Consider the following 27,228-nt stretch of genomic DNA (forward strand, 5'->3'; position numbering starts at 1 on the left):
TTGTTTTGTTTTGTTTTTATCCAGAAGTATTTGCCAAATGTTCTACGTGGTTATATTGTCTGTTTCCCCCTAAAATAATATTAAATTCCATCCAAAAGTATGCCAATTGTGATTAAACAGCCATACAATGGGGACATGAGCACATTGTTATTTATGTGCCAATCCCTGGTGTCTAAAGTCAGTTCACAAATAAATAAAGGCTCTCAATGAGTCCACAGAGACACATGCATCTTGGTGCATCAAGACATATTATTTCCCTTCCATGCATTCATTGACACAGAACAGATCACTTCTGAATCATCACAAACAACATGAGTCCAGACAGACTGTAAAAGGCACTTTACACTTTACCAGACATTATTCTTTTTTATTCAAATGAGCTCTGTTGATATTATTTCAAAGCACTTTACTATTATAGTACATGGAATCCATCACATTATACAGTATGTGCAAGATAACTGGCATATATTTTAAGGCAGAAGACCCCACTTCATATTTCAAAGGCTTTGAAGCCACTTTAAATATGTATTTTTCCAGTATTTCTAAGACGATCAAATAAAGTAGACAATTTACCAGTAACGTGTTGTTTTGCAGAGCCACGTTAGTTAATGCTGTTAAAAACACATCGCACTACATTCAGTGCATGGTCTGCCGTTATCTGAAATGCCCTCACAATTGTTAAAGAATCATCACCAATTTCCTCGTTTATTGCTGCCAAGATTAGTTTTCCACTTTAACTTATGAATGACATAACTTGAAGTAATCTACAACGAGTGGTGTACTGTACTCCAGGGTATACTGTATGCAAATATACTGCGAATACCCAATTATTTTTCAGCCAGCATTGTGTATACCCACTTCTCAAAGCCCCTGATGCACACCGTTAAGTAGTATCTTTGAGCCAAATTACCCATTTTTTACTCAAGGATGGTGAAGCCATGGCCCACCATCCTCTGCTTCTAATTGGCTGGTACCCTCTTCCTTAGCTGATTACATTGGCTAACATTAGGCGGACTGATAAGCTAATTGGAAGTAGAGTAGGGCGGGTCATGCCAAAGAAAATAATCCTTCAAATAGTGTCCTGAGTGGTAACGGCAGCCTGGGATTTTAGTTTAACCGAAGCTTTTTGCGCTCATACACCAGAGACTTGATCGCGGTATGGATTTGATCCCTGAGGTGGGCGCCACCGGTTACGCACTATCCTATGTTGAACGAGTTTACCTGTGGTTTTATCGTAGCTACGATGGTAGTTGATTTTAAAGTAAGTAGCATTTAATAAATGTTTGCGTATGGCATTCAGAACCATTTGTTCATGTCAAAATATTGGGGTCATTTTTTTTACCATTATTTTTAATTATGCAAGTAATTAACTGATGAGAAAAAGAGGAGGGTGTGATTAATCTGATTTAAAAAAAATAATAATCATTTGACAGCTCTAGTTAAAAGACAAAAATTGGGACAAATAATCAAGATTCAGTCGAAAACAATGTTGAGGTCTAATAGTGACTTTTTTTTTTCTTTGTTCACTCAATATTGTTTTTCAACATTATCTATACTGTACTATACTACATTTAGAGCATTCCCACTTCTGCAGGGACCACTACAGGCACATCACTGTCTATAACAAACCAAATAGTTGACGATGAGCATATGATGGGATAATGTTTTTAAACCACTGTAGCACATTGCTCTTTAACAATTCAAGCTTTGCCTCTTAGCACAATCCAACATCTCTTAATAGATTTCTCATGCTGTTAACTTGAAACATTGTACCCGAATGTTGATTGTTGAACTCAAGTAACATTCATGATTAATTGTAATGTATTTTCTGCTTTCTAATAGCAGTCTCATTAAAGGTATACAAGGTCAAAGAACTAATGGCAATAAACGGATGAACCATGGGCGTTCCTTTTCCAAGTTACAAGCTGTATATTTTGCATGATACTTTCTAGACATTCATCAGCATAATACTTCATGGACAATGCACCACGGTGGAAGATTTAGTTCATATAGAAAAAGTTATGACTTGGCTTCCTTCATCTTTGCTTAACAGCAAGCACAACAATTCTTCTGGAAATTTTAAGTTCAACTCTTATGAGCATCCAATAACAAAGATAGGGCAATGAATACAGATTTGAAAGCAACAGAAGTCCAGGTGATACCGTTTAAACATTATTGTAAAGGTTAATGCTTATTTTGTCCTCTTCATGTCATATTTTTGGGTAACATGTTTGCCTTTGACATTTGCCATTTCAAACATTGAGTAAATTACGATACATATAATTAACCAACCAGACTCTGTCATGTGTTTCAATGGTTCTGCCCATTGAAAACATTAAATAGAAATTTGCACGATGAATTGCTTTCACAGTAACATATTAACCTGGACAAGTGAATTTGAATGTCAGCACTAGGTTATGTAAACTAAATCCAAGTTATATGACCTCAGCCTCCTTTTGAACAGCTCCGTAGTTTAGTAATAGACTGTGAGTCATAAGCATAAGTAGCTCCTGCATTTCACCAGAGCAGCCCAATTAGTGTGTGTAATGTCACAGCTCAAGCATCGGCAGCGATCAATACAATCATTACTCTAATTTCCACTCATGTCATTAACATTCACAAAGCACAAAGTTTAATTTACGCGGATTCAGACGAACATCACTCACACAACTTGAAAATGGAGAAATCTCTTTCGATTCATTTACGCTGAATGGTGCAATGTGCAGATGTCTGAAATTGCATACACACACATGCACACAGAGAGGGAAAAGGAAGACACGTTCATGCAGATTTGAGCCTTTTTAGTCTTAAAAATAATTTAAAACGACAAGACCATGGTCTGTACAATTCAAAAGACGGCCATGCCTTCAAGCTCACACACACGCCATAACTAGAAAGACACCTGCAGAATTGTAATACGGAAGCTTGCGTCATACACATGCACACACATGCTCAGGTCTCATTGCTCCCAAAGGACAGTTGGTTTTTGGAACCCAATGCGCAAGATGTCCCCATGACTGTCTATGTGGTCAGACATTTGTTCTCGTAAAGCACTAGGCACAGGTATACTACATACACCCACACACTGAAGCTGCTTTTCCTCTCTCCTGGAATCACCCATGCCACCATTACCCTCCTCTCCCAGTTCTTTCTGCTAATCTGTACTTGCTGACATCAGCAACCAGCAGCGCCCCCTAGATACCACCCACACCCCTCCTATCTGCATCAAAACACAATTACACACACAGACACGCACACGCTCACACGCACACACACACACACACACACACACACACACACACACACACACAAACACACACACACACACACACACACACACACAGAGTCCATTCAGGGATCATATATCAGGCTCCCATGTGATGTGACGTGGAATTACTAACATAAGTGATTGATGCCGATCAACAGCTCATAAAAAGGGGGCTGCAGTTTCTGCCGCCACCTTTTCATTAAGCGTAAATTACAAGTCCAGCCTCAGTCACGTGGACATGCATTCTTGTTAGATCTCTGTCATTCACTCCATCATGATGAGCCTACCTGCTCTTCAGTGGGATTGTACTTACAACAGTGCAGGTAAAGGATATGGCCATTCGGTGATCTTTTTGGCGTATTTTCTCACAAAGTTGTCTTCACTGAAAATAAACAAGGAGCGGTTGACAGTGAAGCAGTTCTGGCGGACTGGTATGGGGTTGTACAGGGCCATAGTCCGGGCCCTCTGCGCCATGGATTGCTTGTACATTCTTTGGGTTCCTGGCCCCCCGGGTGGACCGTGGCCCAACCCATGCCCATGGGCATGCCCGTGCCCATGTCCATGCCCATGACCGTGTCCATGTCCGTGTGGTCCTCCTTGTCTGGCTCCACCACGGCCACCTGGGCCCCCTCCACCAGGCCCTCCACCGTACCTGGCTGGTACCTCGTCTCCAAACCGCGCCATTCTCTGGAAACCAGAAGCAGCCAATCTTGACGAAGCAGCGGAGAAGGAGACCGGTGCTCAGATGCACAGCCACACATTACATCCCATCTGGATCAGAACATCTCATATGTTCGAATGGGTCGAGGTTGTGCAGCTTCTGGTCTGGGGGCCCACGTAGAGACCACCTTCCCTGTTCGTCTCTGCCAGGGGCCAACCGCGGGTGCCAGAGAATCAAATGTTTGGTCTTTTGAGTCACACTGAAGGGCGTCTCAAGTCCTACAGTCGTCTTGGATCCGTCCAAACCCTGAGGACGAACCCCCACCGCCAGATCATGGGGACTTATTCAACACGAACCATGGCTCGTCATGCCTGCTGCATCAGAACGCTCCAGAGGCGCCACAAGATTTAGTTCTTCACTGTCATGACAACATGTCATGACAGTACAGACGCTTCTAAAACGGCACGGGCCTAATAAATCACATTCACGGCATCTAATGGTAAAAAACAACTCGAACGTTTAGTGGTCAGATGGTGCAATCCTTCATCCCTGAAACCACCGAGTTCACTTAAAAAACATTGGAAATAGAATGCGACCATTATTTATTTAATTAATTCTAAAACATCCGCAATATTTGGTAGTGTTGCGATAACGTGGCAGTGTGGCACTGCTAATTTTACCTTAAAGTGAAAGGTCTGACAAGCCTCGAACACGACAGGGGGGGGGGAAATTTTCATTGGTTTAAAAATACAAAACGCCGTGCAAAAAGGGAAAGGCGGAGAATCCCATGTTGCTTTAAAATGTCCATGCCGTCGTAGTGGAGATGAGAACGGCGAACTGCATCCTCCTCCCTGCTTGCAACACCTGCCTAGCCATCCACGGACGGAGAGGACACGGCGTCAAAGACACGAGTGGGACGGCCTCTTCCCCGCCGTCTTACACTCTCCCATGGACAGAGTCTCTCACCGTGTCCCGATCAAGTCGAACCTCCTTCTTCTTGGACCGCTTGGATGTCCGGATAGAGCGTCCTCTCGCTCTCATTGGAGTGTATGGGGGAGGTGGTGCGGGGTGGTGGTGGCTTTCTCCACCAGCAGCCCCAAGGGGAGGAGAAGGAGAGGGACGCAGGAATGGAGGGATGGATGGAGACAGTAATGAAAGAAATGATAGAGCGCAGTATGTGTCTAAACTATGCAGCCACACAGCTGACGTATGCACCGTACTGGGAGCGCTCGAGCCGCACATACGTTGTGACGCAAGCACCTACTAGCACACGTATGCCATTTGCAGCCGGCTTCAATATTGCTTCGCGCTCTAAACCAAGCCCTGATTCATGACAGTCACAATAAGGACGAAAATGCCATCAGTACTGATCTCCCTCTTTGAAGACGTATTCCAAAATACATTTGAATGCGCATAGAAATTGCCAAATGCATGCGCAGAGCAGAGGAAAGGGGTGTTGGTTAGATGCGGCGCGTACACGTGCGCACCTGCGCGCGCATACGAGTCGTGTGTTTGTTCGAGATGGAAGGAGAAGAAGGAGGGAGGCTATTCTTAGTAACAGACATTTGGAAATTAATGGAGGAGGAGAGCGCTCTATACTCTACCCCCCACCTTCCCCAAGTTGGCCACCTTTCCTCCCCTCCCCTCACTCATAAACAGTGGCATCTGCAAGGTGTGACCATTTGCTATTACATGCACAGCTCATACACAACATACAGTGGCGCCTCCAACCAGTTGAACGCACAAGAATTGTAGTACAATTACATTTCCCGCCCCTGGTAATATGTCTCAATAAACACAATTTGGGAGTTTAAACAATGTTGTTGTGTGTTGTTAAAAGACTTTCGCTCAGTCAACAAAACTGAGTTTTATATTGCTAATAGTACATGCGATGGGAAAGAGGAAAAGTGACATGATGTCTCCATTTTATCAATAACCACAGAACCACAAAAAAAGCAACTTAATGCAGAGTATTCATCCAGCATTTTCTTTTCTGTTTATCCTCATTAAGATCATGGGTGTGCTGGAGCCTAACCCAGCTGACTTTGGGTGGGAGTTGGGGTACTGCGTACAGTTGTACACCTAGAGAAAAATAACCATTCCACAAATTTAGGCACACCTGCACATTATAATAAAAGCTGTATCAGCAATTCTGCCTTTTACAAATATAACTGCAGTGGCACTGCTTGCGGTGAACACCGGTGGCAATCACCCCAGGTGCAAAATGTTGGAGATTACAAAAACACATAATGGTAGTAGTGCTCTAAATTATATTGAGCGCCTTCACAGTAACAACTACCTTGTGACCCCTGTCATGTCTGGGAAGATCTGGCTTTGGTTGAGGGCCCTGAGTGGGTTCCCGCCCTGCCGCGGGTTGACCAATCCGGGCCCTCAGCCACTTGTGCCTGGCCCTAGGTGTGGCTAATTACCAAATTAGTGTGGGTGTATTTAGTTCCCGGGTGGTGATCAGCCCGTGTGGGATCATTGCCGCTTGTCACGGTCACCCCCGGAGTTCGTGCTGTCATTTTGATTTTGATTTGGTACAATAAAATATGTCAGTCTAACCCGCACTCCTGCCGTGGTTCATTCTCAGTTTTAGTCCACTTTCAATCACGCTTGTTAGTTTTTAACATAGTTAGTCAACCTTGTCTCATTTTTATTTAGTCAATCGTTAGTCGACTATTACAGTTTGTCTCCATAGGTTTGGCACATTTCTTGAAACTGAGATGACATTTTCAAAACTGCAAGCTCATTTGGCCGAACAGACTGACATTTGTGCACAACCTATCAGTTCATTAGCAAAAGCACATATCTATCCAAAAACTGCTCACACATGCTTCACTCCAAGTTCCTTTCCCAAACAAAGAGCTGGTACTGTCACAACTGCAAAGATACTTCTCAATTGCTTTGGCTCATCTGCATTCACTCAGTGCTTTTGCCAAAAGCAACTTGGATGATTTTGCACAACACCATAGATCATCTGCAAAAGCTAATATCTCTCCCAAAACAGCTTACCTATGTGTCAAAATCTAATTTCTATGTCATACAAGTAGTCAGTGCCCCCAAAATGCATCGTCCCTTTGGTATTCTGTGAGCACTGCCAGTCAAAATCATTAAATGTTTTGTCACAACAGCAGAGGTGCCGCTAACAAAATGAAATTTTATATTAAACTGAGGGGGGGAAAGTATTTTACATATGCAGTTTTCAAAGTTTGCGGTTTGGCATTCTCCACCCACTTAATTCTTTATTTTACTCTCTTTCAAGTGTAAATATTAGCCTACTCCAAAACTGATTCTATTTGGTCCCACTCAAAATAGAGTCAAATTTACTCACGATCATCACCTTCCCCCGTCTTGGCCATCGTCCTCATTCTCGTGGCCATCCATACGCTGTTCTCTGTTTGGCCAAAGGTTTTCATCCACGTCGCAGTGGATATTTTCCCTTGTAATGCAGCAAGGAAAAACGTCTCAACCATCCTCTACACTGATCCCCTGTGATATGTTGGACTCATTTTGACAATTGAACAGATGATTTTGGATATTATGACTTGAAATCTTGCTGACATGTTTTGGAGAGGATATCCATTAGACTGAAAAGCAACTAGTCCAGTTTGATCAGCCAGATCTATTCATTTGGAAAATGTGCTACATGTGGGCACATTGTGCTAACTGTAGGCTAAATGTACACAATCATTTGCACAGGCAATTGAGACATGTACTAAGACATTGGCAATTTGATGAAAGCAATGAGAAATGCCATTCAGTTGACACCAATTGTAAGGTGGTTTTGGGATTTGTCCATGGTATTCTGAAAATGTCATCTCAGTTTCAAGAAATGGGCCAAATCTATGGAGAAAAACTGTAATCTAGCATTTTAGTCTATTGTTTAGTCCATGGGTGTCCAAGCTCGGTCCTGGAGGGCCAGTGTCCTGCAGGTTTTGGAGGTTTCCCTGCTCCAACGCACCTGTTTCAATCAACAGGATTGTTATCAGGCTTAGTAGAGCTTGCTGATGAGCTTCAGCTGTGTTGGAGGAGAGAAATATCCAAAACCTGCGGGACTACCGGCCCCCGAGGACCGAGTTTGGACACCACTGGTTTAGTCCAAGAAAACAGAATTTTATTTGTCTAGTTTTAATCAACATTTTAGTCAAGTTTTAGTCAGGACAATCATTTTACCCCTGCCTATTTTTTTTGTCAGCAGATTATGTTGAACATTTCAAATCTAAAACTATTACACATAAAATTTTCACACACAATTACAATATATCAAAAAGTGGCTACTATGGCTCCATGCTATGAACTAGTAAATTAGCCAGCATTATTTAGCGGTTGGATTAACATTATTGTTGGAACACTATAGCCGTTGGATTTTTATTACAATATAATTATAATGTACTTTTTCTTAACCGTTCACGTCACCGTGAATCCACTTCCTGTCTGTCCCATGTGTTTGTGCATGTTGCATACGATTTGAGAGGTTGTGTGTCACTGTGTGTCACATGACAGTGTCACAGTGACAGACAGATTAGCAGACAAGATTTTACAAAATCATATCATTTTTGTCTTGTTTTTGTTCAGGAACTAAAACGTCCATAGATTTTAGTCTTGTCTAGTTTTAGTCCAGTGAAAAATGTGTGTTGACGAAATTGATTTTGTTTAGTTTTCGTTGACGAAATTAACACTAGGGGCCAAAGCATTATGCGTGTATGTAAATTGAAAAAGGGATGGGCAATGCCACATAGACATTTGACGTGGCCTGCTACATACAGTATACACTCAAAAGTGAAGGCTTATATTCGCATTGTTGAACAAGAGAGACAACAGCCATGACAGGCCAAAAAGGCTCAATGCTGGACTAATGGAGTGCTACTCAATTCAAGTTGATTGAACCTGCTCCATTTGGATAAAAGAAATGCTGTTTGTTATTTGATTGTATGGATTCCTTGAATGAGAGGTGTGTGTGTGGGGGGGAAATACTCTTTAGTGAGTCCCTCTTATAGGCACAGCATAGGATTGTAGCCCACAACATCACAGGACAACCTTTCTCAAAAATCTATTATGTTTCCTAATTGATTGACTCCAGAAATAGCTGGCTCTGTGAATGGGAAATGACGATACATATTTAAGGGTGACCGGGAGAATTATTCGCCCCGTGCTGGAGAGAGAAACAGGAGAGAAACCTTCCTTGTGCAGACTACAATCAATAATAGCACGACCTTAAACGTCTATCTGATACGCCAGAAAGCAAAGCGATCGTTTAGCTGTGTGTCCATTTAAGCAATGCTTCCGACTGTGAGAGGCTCCATGACCCCACCACAAGGGCATGCAGACAGAGTAAGATAGATAGATAGATAGATAGATAGATAGATAGATAGATAGATAGATAGATAGATAGATAGATAGATAGATAGATAGATAGATAGATAGATAGATAGATAGATAGATAGATAGATAGATAGATAGGGACCCTTGTTTGCATCAACCTTTCAGAGTATATCATCTCAATATCGTTAACTGTGACTCACAGAGGTAAGGTTCACATTTGATTTTGCAGTGATTTATTTATTTTTTTTAACCTGTTTGGGCTTTACTTTCACTTGATTGTTGATGGCAAATCTTTAAGTAGCACCCAGAAATATAAATTATAAGAGGAAATTAAAAATATTTTCTCAGCAATAAAATGTATATGTCGCGCTGCTCCCAGACTTATTGGTACAACTGTATGTCATATACGGTGGCATTTTTCATCGTAGAGGCAGAATATAACATGAAAACGCCGCGGAGAAATCAATGAATTCAAGTTAAGTGGCATTAGTGAGTGGCAACGTAAAATGGCCACCGGAGGCTTCACTTCTCCCAACAGCGAGTAAGTGGCATTGACAGTCCAGTCATATGTATGTCAGGGAGCAGCCATTTTGCCACTTGCTGACTGAAAATTATAAAACAGTTGCTCAGGATTCGGGGAACAATCAATCACGACTCAGAACAACTCTGAAAACAGGTGAGCCGTGATTGTTCCGTACCTGAGCCTGAGCAACTGTAATGTCATCTTTAGTCGACAGTGACAAAATGGCCGCCCCCTGAGTTGGATGAAAGCGGGTGGATTTTGCTGCTTGACTCATATTCCACAAACGTAATATTAGTCAAAATACCGTGTTTAGACTAGTGGGGCTGAATAGAACATATTATTGTGAAGATTTTTTTTGTGTTGACTTCCCCCTTAAAGTTCCTCTGATAAACCTAAAATAAAGTTCAGATGTTCTATTAGGCTCTTCCTGATATTTTGTTCCTGAGACCGTACCTACAGTATGACACCATTACTTTTTACCACAGTGACCAGGAAGTGTTTAAGACAAGACATATCTTAAAACATGGTGGATAGCTGACTTTGTCTTAAGATGTGAGGAGAGGGCCAAAAAAGGAGTGTCGTGACTCAATGATTCATAAGACTGAATAATTCAATGGCTGGATGCTTGTAGTGCACTCCGCCCCTGCTGAACCCACTCCATCCGATGTAGACTTGAGATGTAAACCTCTGCAAGATGAATCCACATCATTGCAACAGAAAAACTGGATGTTTTTTTCAAATATAGTATTACAGTGAGAAAAACAACGAATGGAGAAAAAAAAGGAATTGGGGTCTAATGCTGTATTTGTATTTTATTTTATTTTATTTACATATTTTCAGTCATGCTACACATACCAACTGCATTGAGCAGTGGTTAACCTGGTTGATACCCTGATATTTTGCACAAAATACATAATATGCTACTGGGTTACTAGGGCTCCACATAATTACATAAAATCCATTTTAATTGCATTTGGATCCAGTTATACAGTGAAAAACAGGAGGATGGCTAAGGCTGGGAGCAACAACATGGTATTCACCAATGAAATGGGTACCACATCAATCATGTGTATGTGTGTGTGTCTGTCTGTGTGTGAATTGTGTGTTGGTGTGGGGGTATAAGATTTATTGCAGATGCTCACTGACCAAGACCACCAGTAGGCTAACAGAGGGTGCACTAATCATCCTTTTATAAATAATGGATGTGTTTGAACATGGATATTATGTGTATAATAAGCATAATGTATGTTTTAACATCTAGGATGAATAAAGCTGTGGTAGTAGTTCATCCATAAGGCGAGGGCCTCAGGTTTAAGACTTGATCCGGACCAAATAAATAGACTTGCCATGGACACACAAAACAAGTAACTCCTACCTACTATGAATTGTGGAGGCTGGATGATTTCCTGAGTATCACCGAGACGCCATTGAGCAAGGCACCGGGCACTACTCCTGTCATGTGCAAAGCCCCATCACTCTGACTAGCTCCCTCACTGCATGTGTGGGACAGAACAATTCAAATATATGCATTTAGTAAAAACAAAACAAAACAAAAAAGTACAAACATAAAAGAGTGGGGGGAAATCACCTCCTCCATCCATTCATCCATTTTCCAAACCGCTAAAGTTAAATTATTTCCGTGCATTAATGTCTCAATCCCTAACTGGTTCTTTGGCACAAGATACTGTATCTCAATCAGATGAGCAATTGTATGCCAACTATTCTATAGTCTCTGTGCACCACTATGGCTGGTTCTTCAGTAACAACACAGTGAGCAGAGAAACGGTTACATGTCCTGAGTGCTAAGTAGGTCATTTTTTTGTCTGTCCCCCCTTCTTCCTTGGGGAATCTGTAAGGATGAAGTCATCAGTTTATCTAACAAGTTTACTAAACGCGCGCACATATTGCACCATGAGATGGCATGTTATCCTACATACGCATTATTATTTCCTGTGCTGGTATATTTTATGCACAAAAAAATGGACCAAAAACTAAACTAAAACGCATTAACAGGGTCCACCAACAAAACCGGTAACCTTTATAAACAAAGACAATGGTGCTTACTGCTCAGTGTCGATTTATGTTCAATACTGTGGTTAACCTGAATAGATGATGTGGCGTTGCCAGACGTCTCTTCTTTTTGGCGTGAACCAGTTTAGAAAGAAAAAATGCAGACGTGACTTTAAAATCCCGATTTTTACTGACCTCGAGCGGTCATATTGAAGAACTGTAGGATCACCATTTTCCTCTGGCGACGCTACCCAAAATGCATCACGTTTTAAAGATGGCGTCCTACGCTGGTAGTTGAATTGAAGAAAAAATAACAGCTATACGAAACTAATACTAAACATAACAGTGCGAAGATTGCATTTTAGACAGAAATATGAAACTGCTACTGAATGCGGCAAAAATTGTTAATAAGGCAACTATTTACAAAAGTCCCGTTCGCTACCTGAGTTTTGTGGCAGATAGCGGCCTGAAAGCTGAAGGGGACGACCCGCTGATAGTCGGGTCAAGCCGGGCTCTGTTGCAGAGACTCGGGTCACAGGTTGAGGTGAGGACGGCCTTCATCACTGAGGAAGAGGAGGGTGACCTTCTGCGTGAGCTGGAACCCGGTTTGAAGAAGAAACGTTACGAATTTGATCACTGGGATGATGTAAGTCCTAATGTATTACTATTTTCACAAACAGTGTAGTCACACTAGGTTACCCCTCGTATACTAATCAACACTATCATGCAGTACTAGTGCAGTCAAAATAAATGCCACGAAATGAAGAAGAGATTAGTGAGAATAAATGAATACAACTTCATAGAAATAATATTAGAATATAGGTTTTTATTTTAGGAGAAATAGTTTATTTATTTTATTTCATTCATTTTTTCCCCTTTCGGACACATTATTACAGGTGACATCGATCACATCATATAATTTGCAACATTGACATCCGTAAGAAGGGCTGACGGGTAGAAGCCATGGCTGATTAGTAACCCGTCGTCATCAATTCTTACTATACGCATCAGTCATATACATTGATTATTATAGTCATTGATTCATATTGTTATCAATCCCAGACTTAAAGGTGTATTCAAGGATCTTTTTTGTCGCTGTGTCTTCCGGGTGGATCATCTTAACGATTTGTTATCGATCCCATCAATCAATCTGCCATAACAACGTTGTGCATGCTCGTTCCTAGCTGCGCATGCACACTTGAAGTGCTTTTAGCATGTAGCCGCAGAGCTTCGGATTCAGCCATTCATCGTTGTAGTTCTGCCGATCTCACCGCATACTTTGAAAAATGGCTGACATTTGCAAGAGAACATCCGTCTACGACATAGGTGTCAAACTCCGGTCCTGGAGGGCCGCACTTCTGCAGGTTTTGGATGTTTTCCTTCCCCAACACAGCTGTATATGATGTGATATATGATCAGCTCATCAGCAAGCGCTGCATAAGCCTGATAACGATCCTGCTAATTGGAATCAGCTTGTGTAGGGAAACCTCCAAAAACCTGCAGGACTGCGGTCCTCGAGGACCGTAGTTCAACACCTATGGTCTATGAAATGAGGCCGGGTGCAGAGACTGATGAAGATGATGATGAAGATGAGGTTGCATGTTCCCGACATTTGATAGGCGTTTCCCCCGGACAAGCAGGAGCGCTGGTATGATGCATTTTTTTTTTAAAGTGACAAACGGACGTTTGGCTTTTACTTTTCGAGAAGATCCTTAAATACACCTTTAAGTCTGTACGCTCCTCGCTAAGTTCATCTTGAGTAATGTCCGTGTTTAAGTTGCAGCTAGTACCAAACATTTGGAATTGATAAATCGGTTCCCAGACGCCACCAACAGGCCCACCCAACCAGGCAAGCAGCCAAGGCGAGCGCATGCTCGTTTACCAGTAGCGTCTTCGCTGACCTTGGATCAGCTTTCACACATGTGGCTTTCAGAAGAGTCGATCGGCTTGCATTCTGCCCATTGCATCCACAGCAACGTTCACTCCATTCCGGTCAGTTCAGCCACCACTGTTGCCAGCATCCGATGATGCGTAGATCTTGATACTCCTGAGCGTTCACTAAGGCCAGCCCACCCGGCGGAGTAGCCGCCGCTATGCGCATCCCCGAACCATGTTCCCAACCCCATTGCAACTATTTACAGCAGATACATTGCAGCCACTATACAACCTTATCACGACAGCCTTGCATGTTGCAACAAATGTCCAAACAGATAAAGAGCCAGACAATTCTTACATTCTTACAAGAACAGCAATACATGTTATCAATACAGGTGTATAAACAGAGTTAACCTTGGCAGTGTCAGCAAGTAATCATATGCTACATTTATATTATTCAAATCATGACAGCTCTAGTTTTGGGTTAATTTGTAATATATTACAATAATTTAATTTGGGTAAGACATAATCCACAATTTAATGATGTGAGTTACTGATTGCAGTTATTGTCTCTCAAACTCTGCAAATTCTTCCACTCTTTTCACGATCCATATTTTCTTCTCAGATGAGTCTTCTTTTGATTGAATGAAGATCCAACAGTCTTTTGTCCATGTGTTATCTAAAAGTCCATTCTTCCTCAATTGTTGCGCCCTTTCCGTTTTGTGAGATTTTCGTTGACGTAGACATGTTTACCTTTAAGCTTGTAGCTATCTCTCAAAAGAGCAATACTTTTCTTCCTGTGAACAAACCTAATCAGAACTGCCGGTGGTTGTTTCCCCCAGTTGGAAGTGAAAAGAACATCTGAATATGCGCTGGATCCACAATTAATCCCAAATCTCTGAGTTGAGTTGTCACTTGGTCAGAATCAACTGCACTTGTGCCGGCCGCAGCTTTCGCGGCGCGGCTGTTCCAAATCATCCACTTTTTGTTCCAAGGCGACAATGTGTCGATCTTTTTCTTATGTCTCTTTCTTCAACTGCTGAATTTGCTGCAGAAGTGGCTTGATGCTCTTTTCCAGTTTAAGTATTTCGGTGACCATTTCTTTGAGTTTTGCAAGTCTCGTCAGCTCTTTTCCCGCCAGGCATATTGCAACAATGTAGTTAAAAATCAGGAGCGAGTGCAGGAGCGAGTACAGATGCGCCCTTCCTCAACAGATGCGTCCTTGAATTGGAAGTGAAGAAACAGAAAGTGTTTTTTCACTTTTAAAGTAGAAGATAGCAAATTACAAAGCAGAACTAACTCACCACAAAAGCACGTCTGTGATCGACAAGATTAGGTGATCGATTTGGTCATTTAATTTAGCCAATCACCTTTAGCTAGACCGTATCGTAATACAAGTGGTTACAGACAGCCACTGGTCGCACCATCAATCGCTTTCTTGGAACAAAAGGAACCAAAATAGATGCCTAGGAAATCACCTAACATGCAGACTGGCTGACAGTTAACCAGGTGACAGCCAGCCACAAACCTGAGCTCACAACAGCCAACTTTACACTCTTATTTGTTGATTCACCAGGTTAAGCCTAACCATGCTTTCTGTGCTCACCTCCTTCCATTTAGGCTATTCATGGATACAGAGAAACGGAACGTGAGACGTGGGGAGCAGCATGCCAGACCATCTTAAGCCGTGTCCGATCTGTATTTGCTACAGGAAGCTCACTACTTGGCCCAGTCCATATCCTAGATCTGGACAAAACCGGCTATATCAAACCTCACATTGACAGTGTCAAGGTAAATGACATTAAAATTAATGACAATTGGAAATGTACAGTATAACAACTATGCACTTGTTTTGTCATTTTTTTTAGTTCTGTGGCAGCACCATCACTGGGTTGAGTCTTCTCTCAGATAGTGTCATGCGCTTAGTCAAAGAAGATGCTCCCAGTGAGTGGCTTGACCTGCTGCTGCCTAGACGCTCCCTCTATATTCTAAGGTTTAGCACCGATAGTACCTTATTTGGAGATGTAGTTGCTGTGGCTATCCATTTACTTCCCTTTCGTACTAATGTATTTCTCCTCTCATATTACAGGGACCAGGCCAGATACAACTTCACTCATGAGATCTTAAAAGATGAAGAGTCTTTGTTTAATGGACAGAGAGTGCCTCGACAGCGACGCATCTCTGTTATTTGTCGGAACCTTCCGGCTTAAAATGCACTTCAGATCAGCTGAGATATGAATTCTACCTGAGCTCCAAAGACAATGTAAATGGCCTTCATTGGTTGATGTCATCCTCACTGTATATATGGGCAGTAGTCCACATCCAGAATGAAATGTGCTTGTATTTGATGAAAATACATTACAAAGTATGTTTTGAATCCATATTTTCATGGATTACAATAATTAGCACCTTTACATTAATAAATAAATGTGTTACCTCTTAACATGTTTGTCAAATATGCAGTCCTCTGAGGTATTTATTTTCCCTGCAAATCTCAATTTGTTGGCATGTTGACAAACCTATTCAATCTTGGCTGGTGGTAAAGATGGTATCAATGGTTCAAAACAGTAAAATATTTTGTCATCTAGTATGAGCAACAAATTCACCTAAAAAAAGAAGAAAAAGTTATCCAAGTAGCTCATTCCCTTCACGGGTCCCAACACTATAGAACATTATGGGAGGGACACCTGCACATCATTTAAGGAATTAATAAATCTTCTGGGGTAAGGCTGAAACATCAATTGTCATCATTGACATCAGTCCAATTGTCTTGATTCAACATTTGTATACCATATATTTCGGCTTATCGGTGCTTCCAGATAAACTTATACTTGTCCGCAAGCTTTCACATGAGATATTTGAATCCCAGCTAAATGAGCCGTTTGGGCGTACTGTTCAGCCATCTGCTACTTGTGTCTGATTTGTGGTCAGATTTATGGCATGAAATAACTACACTGGGCTGACTGAGCTAACGCATTTAGTTTGTGTACCTTAGCTGACGTCGGATGGAATCCTCATACCCCCCACCCGAAAAAAAACTTTTCAGGAGACCCCCAAAAATGGCATGTTTGTTAAACTTTTAACATTTTATCATTAAATCATGTTCATCATCAAGGAGGTGCCCCTAGCTAAAAAATTCCAACGCTGCAAATACACCACAACTTCATTTTAAAACACAAATGCCTAAAAACCTTTATGTGATAGCAAAGTTTTATTAGAAAACAACCTAATCCTATATGTAAACTTTTAGTTGTGTACACTACAGTAACAGCTTATTTTTCAACACAACATAATTCCTGTTGCTATACATGAAATTAATGGTTTAGGGACAAAAGTTACCTACCAATCACTTTGGATCTTGTGTCATATAAGAATAACAAAACACTATAAAATAATTATTTCACTTCCCTCCATCCCCTTCTGTCCTTTGTTTATTCCAATCATCCGTCCATTTTCTATAATTCTCATCTTCAAAAGGTTGTTGGTGATCCTGAGCCTATCCCATTCCCATGTTTATTCCGTGAGATAAAAATGCATTTTGTCGTTAACGTTTTTGCGCTCTGGATTAAGGCGTTTCAGAATCTGCGCCAGCACGTTGACTGTCTGCTCACTGCTCAGGCCTGTGCGCTTGGTCTGGAATTTCTTCAGCAGGTCTTTGGTGGTCATCGGTTTCCGTATCAGGTAGCGGCGGACCGCTTCTTCTGTTAGCTGTACATCACTGTGGGGACCAAAAAGAGCAGTTCAAGCCAACTCCCCTCACCATTCCATTGACATTATTATCATTCCAATATGAACTAACAGCGCAGAAAGGTATAAACGGATGAGTGATATAAGAGTACCTGGAACTCGGAGTAGATTTTCCTGATGGGGGTTGAGGCGTGCTCTTCCCAGAGGGAGCAGGGCTCTGACTGCTGGGGTCCATCTTGAGCCTTTTGGCAGCTGGCGAATCTGTCCCTGGACCTTGTGTCTGTCTTTTACCTGGTGGAAAGTAAGGTCTGATTAACACTGATAAGAATATGAAACGTGAAACAATTGACAAGTGTGCCCCTGGGAAATTTTTATTTGGGTAAAAATAGGGCACAAGAAAAAGTTCTTTTGGGACTCACACCCAACCAAAGCACAATAACATCTTTAATTATAGATTCCTTTGGCTCCCCTGAATCGTAACATTTCATCTTATCAAGACTTGTTGGGGCCCCACATCACAACATAGGCCATTGAAGTCAATAATGTGCATGTACACACCTTGCTCTAGCTTGCTGGCAGCAGCACGAAGTGTGTTGGAGGTGGCGGCAGAGTCTATAGATGGCGTCCCCGGCCGGCTGCCAGTTCTGGAGCTTCCGGCAGAGCCGCGCCCTCCTGCGCGTTTTGGAGGAGTGCGCTTCTTCTACAAGAGAGAACAAGAAGACTCATTTTGGATAAACACAATCTCTTCAATATATATGTTGTTTTGCAATCACTGTCAGGTTTAATCCCACTGACTCTCTATTTTGGAGCCAGAATATTCAGTTGTTCCTCCACACACACACTAACCACCATGAACAAAGCGGACGCCGTTTCTCCCTCGATGTCACTGTCGTCCGAGCTGTCTGATTCGCCGCTGCTGTCTGTGAAACACATTTGAATGCACGCTTCACATTAGCTAAAAGTTTTCTTCATAAACAAACATAAACCACTATCTAATGGGATACGATATAAGAGTTTCAAGTTTACAAAGATCCTAGTGGTATTTATTTAAAAATATGGTTGTTATGCTAGCGTACCAGGCACACTTTTTAGCAGAACGGTGTGTCCAGTATTATTCTTATAACTACACTTTAGAGACAACCACTATGGTGTTGTCCCTTTAAGGTCTGTACCCTTTTTCTTCTTCTTTTCTGCCTGTGCTTGTGTCTTCTTTCCTTCTTCCTCCTCCTCCTCCTCCTTTGTTTCCTCCTCGTTCTGTTTCTCCTCTTCGCTCTCTTCCTCGCTTTCCGAGGCCTCATCGATCCCTGTAAAGTCAAAAAAAAATAATAATTCAATAAAATTCCTGCATATCACATGAAAAACATCTCTCAAACGTTTGACCATCATAATATAATAGTTTGACCTTTAGGGAGTTCTTCTCCTTTGCTGGGCTTTCCTTTTTCAGGTTCTTCATCTGAACTGCTTATAGAAGACAAAATCATTGATTTAGTAAAGACTAAGGGTCATGTTCTCCCATGTGCATACAGACTTTTCTGGCTACATGGATTCTCCCGTCCACTTAAGTCTAATTCATGCATTTTCGTGCCAGATACAATCTCTGAGTGGAGCAACACCAAAATATGGGCATTCCCTGTTAAATCTGCGATCACACAATTTCTTGTCGACTTTGGCGCATTTCCTCGTACGCGCTCCAGAAGCTATACTAGCTTGAGCAACTCGTGAAGGTGTAACATTATATTGCACTTGATTCAGTTACAACATAAGTTGCAATATTTCAAAAATGTATCAAAGGTAAAGAAAGTATGGTGAGAGACTGAACACAAAATAATTCATTAAGCTGATAAAAATTGGACTGCGAGTTGGCTATTACAGCATTTCAGTTTCGATATTTATTGGCTGATTGTCAAAAATATGTCTAAGTGATAAAGTGGCATGGCAAAAAGAAGGTTGGGCACCGCTGATCTGCAAGACAGTAATCACAATCCTTTTTTTATTGGACTTCCAAACAAGCAATCAGATATAAGCACAGTACTCTGGTTAAATTAATGCTGTTGCTTGGATTTGCCTATAGAATAAAAACATGCATGCCTTGATCGTGTTCGTTGGAGCGGCGCGTGTGTCCCAACTGAGGACACATTGGCTGCGTAAGGAATCTTTATTCTTAAAGTATGCTGTTGTTTTCTCATGGATTTCCACGACATTCAGATGTCTCAGGAAAACTCTGTGCCATGATTTACAGCAGGCCCGAGTTGTTAATGAATCACGCCACTTAGGTGCGAAATTACTCCCAGATTATGCATGTCGATGAAAAGTGTGCAAGCCCAGCCAAAGACCGGTGAACGGGAGAATATAGCCGCACACCGAGCAACATTGCCAAAGCTTAGTGTGCGGAGTTGGCAGCTCGCATCCATGAATTGCTGACAGTCAGCCACTGGTTTTGCTAGAAAACCGAGCTTGGAGAGTCGGTCACTGAAAAGCACGGGTGCAGTCATTGAATGGGGAGATCAGTCATTGGCAACAGCCTCGCAAACTATCCACATTCTCTTCTTTGTTCTCGCTCATTTCCTCTCTCTATAACAATTCACTTGTGGACCGACAATTGCGCCATGTTTTAGTGGTTCAATAAAAACAAATAAATGAGCCTTTAACACCAATACAGAGCCTCAATTTTTCCATTATATGTCTATAATAATCCAGTGCTTAACCACAGCCCATTTATGTCGCGTTCGGCTGTGTCGCTCAGTGTGCAGCGGAGTCTTCCTGTATGGAAAGAAATCCTACATTTTGAGTAAAAAAAAAAAAAACAAGATCTGACCTGCTTTCATCTGACATGTAATCCACCTCAAGTCCCTCATAGTCGCCATCATCGCTGTCTTCCAAAGCCTCCTTGTCATTGCTCTTCTTTTTCTTCTTTGATTTTCCTTTCCCTGTTTCAGTCTTTGCTTTTGTCTTGCCTTCTCCATCTACAAGCAAGGACATTTTCATCGCGGCTGCATTGCAAAGACAAACTGCATCTTTCCTACAAACAAATGTTTGTGAAACTATCTTCAAATGTGCCGCTCCTCACCGTCACTGTTGTCACTGTCATCGCTGCTCATCTCAAAGTCATCTTCCATATCGTGGATGCGCAGGTCGCCCCCTCGACCACCGCCCTTTTTCTTCTTTGTCAATTTCTCACTCTCCTCCTCTTCCTCGTCACCTTGCGTTTGCTCGCGTAAACGTCGCTGAAGCATGATGCTGAAATGATTCACTACCTTGTTCCTCCTGTAGATGTCATGAAAATGTAAGAACAATCGTTCCCATCATCAGCACACTAATTTGAGCATAACGTTTACAAGCTTTTCCAACCCCACACAACTGTGGTCAATGCTTACCTATATGTAAACAGTAAATATATTGAATTTCAGGCAAAAACACTATTTTGCAGATAAGCCTGCCTTTCAGTTAAAGTTTCTTGAGTTTTTTTCTTTACATTCCAAACAATATTCCTGGCACTTATGGCTGAGGTCATTGTTGGTCACAAATGTTGCCAGGAAATGCAAATTTAGGAGAACTGTATGGCTCCATTTACCTAGCATACCGTTGAGTTAAATAGCCACAACTTCCTCACCTCACTATCTAGTCAAGCCTAAGAAAATGCTTTTTTATAAGTTCAACCACTACAGAAATAATGTTAAGCTATAAGTCTCCCATCCATTCTCTGTACTTATTTTTGTAAGATTTAGATTGTTCAGCAGTACCTAATGATGGTCTCTTAACGAGAAATATTTTTTTAAAGGTTTTTTTTTGTCTCCTCTTTCAATCCACAAATTAAGTCTACTGAGCCTGAACTTTGAACCTGTAGTCCTTTCCCACCATCTAAACTTCCCCCTCTCTCACCTGCCCCACTCCTCTTCAGCCTCTTCTGCAGTGAGAGTTCTATGTTTCGCCACCGGAGTAAAGTTGTACCAGCCGTGAACAGGGAAGGCTTCAAAGGCTCCATCGGGACACTGGGTGAAGATGTAGTAGGATGCATTTTCTGTGACACCCCCCTTTTTCAGACCTTTGAACCTTATGTAGACAGGCAGAGAGAGGGTAGTCCATCTTTAGCTGTTATTAAGTTTGAGAGAAATTTTTGTGTGTGTATTTTTTCATCACACCTTTTTCCAGCCTTGCCGTTGACTTTAAGAATCCAAGGCTGGTCCTCTACTTTGAACTCACGTGTCACAATACCATACTTCTTCCGTCGCGCCTCCTCACGCTGCTTTTTGCCAAACTCGCTGCCAGCTGCACCCTCCGTTGTCTCTTCTTCTCCATATATCTTCCGAGCGCTCATGTCTCTCTCCATGCGAGCCTGAGTGAAGAGGTTCAGATACAAACCTACTGTAAGTCCAATGAAGTTGGAATGTTGTGTTAAACATAAATAAAAACAAAATACAACAATTTGAAAATCATGTACAACCTATCCTTAACGGAATACGCTACAAAGACAAGATACTTAATGTTCAAACTGATCAACTTTATTGTTTTTAGCAAATGTAACACAGTGGTAAACACGACCCTGTCCCAGCTTATTTGAAACACCTTAAAGCTATAAAATTCTAAGTTAAAGCTGCTCAATGTAGAAATCTGCCCAAGATAACTTTACAACAGCCTTTTTATTTGACCATTTATGACTCATACATCTTCTAATTAGCAGATTAACACCTTAGCTGTTCACAAAGGGTTCTCCTTGCAAGCCTCTGGCCAATAGATAGTATTCACATAACGTCATTTGCCCACATTTTGTGCCGTTCACGGGTTCATGGAATGTCGAATGTTAACGGACAAAGAAGTGTCCGGAATTGCAAAGATACATCGAAAGGATTTTCAAACAAAGTCTACCAAAGTGTGTTCTGACCATTTTGATTAAGGTAAGTGTCATTGTAAAATGGTAAAATGCTTTTACCATAATGTGATTGTGTTATATGTGAGCCGCTATCCGTGGCTAGCTCTGGCTAAAAATATCTGATGGTCAAGATGTTCAGATTTTGAGATCTCTCTAAATACCCTCCTTAAGGTCTCTTATTTTCCTTTCCCAGCAGCCCAAAAGTTGAAATTGTTGTTTATGTGTACGAAAATAAGTGATGAATAATATTGTTTTTGTTGTAACATGCTAGCGCTAGTAGCTAGTGCAGTCGGGGAACTAGCTAACTTGGTTTATAAATAACCCGAGATTCTTCACCTCAAATTCACAAATGATCAATCAACATAGCAACCAATAAAAAACGCAAGTACAGAAGAATGTCTGTTTTGGGAGCCATCCTACCTCAGAGCATACGTTGCCATCTAGACCCGGCAGCAACATCGGCAAATGTTTGTAATCTAATTGATTCCATTAATCAAACGTTTCAACGTGTACCGCTTGCGAGGAGTGTTGAGCTAAATCTTCCGCATATGTCTTGCTTATACAATTAACGTTAGGAAACTGGGGGTGACATTCATCAATAACAAAAAAAACATTCGGTGTACACTCAATACAAACACAGCTGAGTCCGCTGGAAAGTTGAACCACCATGAGGGGCGGACTCACGCTCCCGTGACGTCAGTGAATACTACGTATAGTTTTCAGCGTGGATTTGAGTTTAAATGTTCCACCTCTGTCTGCGGATGTGATGTCATGTGCGCATTGTGTACGTGACGAAGGGAGTGTGCGGTTTCATTTTCAGCCACACGTGGCAGTAGCGATTTGAAATTCAGTTTGTTGCATTAAGCAGCTTTACATTAAATAGATTGTTTTTGTAGTGTATTCAATTGAATATGGGTTGAACATAATTTGCAAATAATTGTATTGTTTTGAAATTATGTTTAACACAATGTTCCAACTTCATTGGAATTGTCTTTTTTTTTAATTAAAAGTTTGACGTTGTTTAAATTCTTTTTGCCACTACCAACAGTTATGATCATCATTCTATTAATCTTTTTATTGTAGGTAAACAATCACTAAACTTACCTGAGTCCATGTTGAACAGTTGACTTTATCTCCGGCGTTAAAAGCCATTATGTTGTATTTCTTGCTAGTGTTTCTGGAGGGGGACAATACACCATACATTAATTTAAAACATTCATTCATTGTATTCTATTGCATATGCTCTTATTCCACTTTATTTGGTAAGCCTGCAGTTCAAGATTTAAAATGTCCTGCTTTTACTAAGACTGAAACATATTATATGTTACAGCAGTATATTATAGAAGCGTTTGTTGAGTATATTTTCCATGACTGTGTTAAACATTAATTTAAGAATCATATACAAAGTTTTACAACAGAACAAATCAAAGTGATACTTGACTCATTTAGCCATTTTTAGCCATAAAAAGTTAATAATCTTATTTTTTCTAGAATGAATTTGATAACTTCATTATTTTTCATGTACAATTAATACCTATACATCACATTTTGCTACTTGCTATAGACTCAAAATGACATCACCTGTGCTCAGGGCTCAGATAACAACCAAATAAAAAAGGGAGCACATCCAAATTGTCTGAACTGTCTTTATTTTAATAAAGATATCCCAATATGATCCCTTTTTTATATATGGCTCTATATATACTGTAGTGCAGAATTAGTTAACACCAGATAAACAAATAAAACCATTACAATTTAATATCAAGGCATTTTCTCTAAGTATCTACGTGACATTTAAAGCAGTAGAAGATGCTGTATGTTACTCACTTAGGGACTCGCACAATGTATTCAGTGCCAGAAGAACTGCTGCTCCCCTGCAAAACAAACAAGCAGTTTCTCTTACAATGTTCAATTGCTGTCCCTCCCCAAAGTGCCTATTAAATATAACAAAATATAAGAAAATTAACACATTGAAATAAAAGTCACTGATTGTACAGTTAAAAGGGAGCATCTTGTCACCAAGCCAAACAATTACTCACCAGTGATGCCATGACTTTATTTTGACTCCAACTTCAAGGTACACTTAAAAAAAGAAAGTAGAAGTATGATTAATAACATGATGATTATGGCTGATGACTTTGTTTCTCAAGTGCCATGTGTAAATAATAAAATGTGTCTCTTGGGGATATTAGTCATTTAAACGTTTACTGTAATAAGTAGTGTTTTTTCGATAATGTTTTTTGGACCCCAGATACCAATTCCGATACCCAGCTTTGCAGTATCGGCCGATGCTGATACCTACGGGGGGGTTTTCTCAACGTGAAAAAGATGTCCTGCCCTTGGTTCAGAGGATTCAAGGGCCAATATGATATCTTGGCTCGGCATGCAGTGAACATGTCACACATCAGTGAATGTCGTGCACAACCAAGACACAAGATGCTGCATCCAAAGTCCTATATTAGCGTAGGAAATAATGGTATAGGCATGTTACTTGTTAGTACTCACTGATGACGATACCACTGTTTTAATGCAGTATCGGGGCCTCTGCCAATACCAATACCAGTATTGGAACAACACTAGTAGTATATAAAACATTCAACATGTCTAATCTGATTCATAAAAAAATCATTAATGTTGACTTTGAGGCACATGTGGATTTATTTGGAAACTGGAAAGGCTGTATGAGGATCACTTATGCCAGTGATTACTAACCAGGGGGCTGTGGCACACTCATGTCCTGTGAGAGATCATCATCATCATCATCATCGCTATGCCAGCACAATTAAATGTTTTTCCACTAGATGACAGCAGGTGCAAGAAACCTGTGTATCCACCTGCTGCCATTCCTAAATTAGATTAAGTTAAGGCTTCTTACGTGAGTATCACCTTAGTAAGGAAAAAAGTTGCATTGCTCATTTTAGGATTAGTTGTGAAATACGATTTTATATGTTTTGATTATAGCGTGCTCGGAGCATATAGTCACCCTGTTAAAATAATTGCCTAAATCATTTTTTGTTTTTGCATTTATTTATTTATTTTTGCCTAAATCCTCTCATGATGCAAATGGTTAAACTAGTTTGTGTTTCCTGAAAAATCTGAAGAAAAAAAATGACTTACGCAATTATTTTAATAAGGCGTCTGTTTGTTATCAAGAAATTGTAGTTTTAAAAAATGTTCGAAGCGAGACTCTAATCCGTGACCTCGCGCTTTCGGGGTGAGCTCCTTGACATTACAGTGTTCTACAAGCTAGTACACAATCAAACTACACAAAATAAATAAAATTGCACTAAGTGGCGCGTTGCCGGTCACGGCAAAATATCCACTTCGGAAATACAATTCCCTGGGCGGTACTGTTTACAGTACTAACATGAGATACAACATTACCGTCGATGTTCAACGCCATTTTATGAACATTATTAACCAAATGTGGAAACTTACCTTGTGCCGAAGAGGAAACGGGGATCGGGAAATTACATATATCCAATTTGCATGATCAGAGAAGATGTGTTTGTGTGTAAGACGCCAATTTACCGGTGCACACACTTCAGTCCGTCATTCCATGTTGCGGGTAAGAAACAAGTACAAACAAAGGTTCCTACTTGTCGATCATGTGATCGGTATATCCACCCATCCATGTGCTGAACCGCTTATTCCTCACAATTTAAACAAGTACAACCAAGACTGTTTTACTCAATGGCCCAGAATAGCTGGCAACTTGGCTTGCTTTAGTTAAACAGTATTGACTTCACCCCTCTCAAGGCCCATGGTTAGCATGGTGTGAGACGAGTCAGCTGCCATTCAGCTTCAAGTAAAACCAAGAATCCTATCCAGTATGTATATTTACTATAACACACAGCAACAATTGACCATTCTGTAGTATATGTTAATTTTGTAAAACTGGTATTATGTAATATTGAAGTAAAATTTAACAATCAAAAATGTATACTGTATGGTGGATAGTGTAGATGTAGTAGTTATGTAGGCTTAACAATTTTTTGTTGTTGTTATTAAGCGTTGACTTTAACTTATTCAGAAAAAAGTGATGTATAGACCTGGAGCTGCCAACTATATGTACTGTATATGTGCACGCCATCTTGGGTATTTATGCAGGTAATTCAGAGTTACAGACCTTAGAGTTGAAATGTTTAACTATGCATTTTCTGTATGTTTCTTCTTATCCTCACCACTAGGATTGGTTAAGACAAAATGTTAATAAGAAATAAGTAAGCAATTAGTTGCTCTTACGTTTCAAATTTTTTTCGACACATTTATTTCTATTTAAAAACTATTTAAAATTAGAAAATGGTAAAAATAGTAAAATGATGCATGTGTAAAAAAAAATGTGACTGAGTGACTAACAGAGAAACATTCTTTGTAAACATGTCACATACCAGTGTTTACACAATGTAGTCCAAACAGTGTTGAGCAGTAAGGGTCAGCAAGAGTTTGTATTCCTCCAAATGAATATTAAAGTGAATTAGTTTTTCATTAGAAAAGCATTCTCTCTAATATATTTTGTGTGATCTAAATTTATGCCTTTGTTGCCATAGTTAACCAAGTGGAGCTGCCATCAACTTCAATTGCAAATTGAGTTCTGTATCCATATTTAATTGGGGCTGTGCCCACTTTCCTTACCTATTTAGATCATGCATCCTGCAAGAATAGGGTTTGACTTACCTCCACAAATGGTAAAAGCTCTGGAAGCAAGATCTTGGAGAGCTACGTGGACACTCTGGGTGTGGTACTCCTCGGTGCTGTGCTCACTTTCAAGCAATAGACATTGACATTGTATGAACCACCACATTCGATCTTTGGGTACTTGTCTCTGGCCCTCAGAGTAAGAGTGGAGCAGAGTACCTATCACCACCACGGTGTTGAGTTGCAGGTCCTTCTACTCATGCCTTCTGTAAAACAGGACATAGGCAGTAGTTTGCCGCTTGTCGCATACAGAGGCACAACTTGTTTCTTGGACATCAAGGTCATTGTAGGTAAACCAGCGATCAATCAGGTCC

At 40.8% G+C, this 27,228-nt stretch overlaps 3 protein-coding genes across 23 annotated transcripts in view; 1 reads left to right on the forward strand and 2 right to left on the reverse strand.

Moving 5' to 3' along the window:
• cacna1aa (calcium channel, voltage-dependent, P/Q type, alpha 1A subunit, a) overlaps positions 1 to 5,383 on the reverse strand; it is a 91,372-nt gene extending 85,989 nt beyond the window's left edge. For 11 of the 16 annotated variants that reach the window (XM_077557049.1, XM_077557050.1, XM_077557043.1 and 8 more), the window contains exon 1: positions 3,603 to 5,379. In XM_077557049.1, the coding sequence (XP_077413175.1) occupies positions 3,603 to 3,952 (350 nt within the window). In that variant the 5' untranslated portion in view covers positions 3,953 to 5,379. Of the gene's footprint in view, positions 1 to 3,602 lie in introns of all 16 variants that reach the window. The other 5 variants (XM_077557048.1, XM_077557047.1, XM_077557041.1 and 2 more) reach the window with 3 other exon arrangements.
• A 6,656-nt stretch (positions 5,384 to 12,039) lies between these two features.
• alkbh7 (alkB homolog 7) lies at positions 12,040 to 16,124 on the forward strand. Of its 2 annotated transcripts, none has more exons than XM_077558603.1 (4): positions 12,040 to 12,433; positions 15,283 to 15,453; positions 15,531 to 15,655; positions 15,752 to 16,124. In XM_077558603.1, exons 1-4 carry the CDS (start codon positions 12,161 to 12,163, stop codon positions 15,870 to 15,872), a joined length of 690 nt encoding a protein of 229 aa, XP_077414729.1. In that variant the 5' UTR covers positions 12,040 to 12,160; the 3' UTR covers positions 15,873 to 16,124. The 2 variants fall into 2 exon arrangements, with proteins under 2 accessions (XP_077414729.1, XP_077414730.1); XM_077558604.1 differs by having other exon boundaries at positions 15,531 to 15,606.
• A 700-nt stretch (positions 16,125 to 16,824) lies between these two features.
• Positions 16,825 to 25,797, reverse strand: gtf2f1 (general transcription factor IIF, polypeptide 1). 5 transcript variants are annotated; one of them, XM_077558601.1, is made up of 14 exons: positions 25,655 to 25,797; positions 24,256 to 24,286; positions 24,044 to 24,090; positions 23,321 to 23,393; positions 21,489 to 21,682; positions 21,229 to 21,399; positions 20,417 to 20,613; positions 20,165 to 20,312; positions 18,752 to 18,810; positions 18,522 to 18,653; positions 18,199 to 18,269; positions 17,908 to 18,049; positions 17,502 to 17,640; positions 16,825 to 17,380 (listed from the first exon to the last, which is right to left on the reverse strand). In XM_077558601.1, exons 2-14 carry the CDS (start codon positions 24,265 to 24,267, stop codon positions 17,176 to 17,178), a joined length of 1,590 nt encoding a protein of 529 aa, XP_077414727.1. In that variant the 5' UTR covers positions 24,268 to 24,286; positions 25,655 to 25,797; the 3' UTR covers positions 16,825 to 17,175. The 5 variants fall into 5 exon arrangements, with proteins under 5 accessions (XP_077414727.1, XP_077414724.1, XP_077414726.1 ...); XM_077558598.1 differs by having other exon boundaries at positions 18,196 to 18,269; XM_077558600.1 differs by having other exon boundaries at positions 18,196 to 18,269; positions 18,752 to 18,807; positions 25,655 to 25,796.
• Between the last annotated feature and the right edge of the window lie 1,431 nt (positions 25,798 to 27,228).

This window comes from Vanacampus margaritifer, chromosome 2 (genome assembly GCF_051991255.1).
Source record: "Vanacampus margaritifer isolate UIUO_Vmar chromosome 2, RoL_Vmar_1.0, whole genome shotgun sequence".
Lineage (NCBI taxonomy): Eukaryota > Metazoa > Chordata > Actinopteri > Syngnathiformes > Syngnathidae > Vanacampus > Vanacampus margaritifer.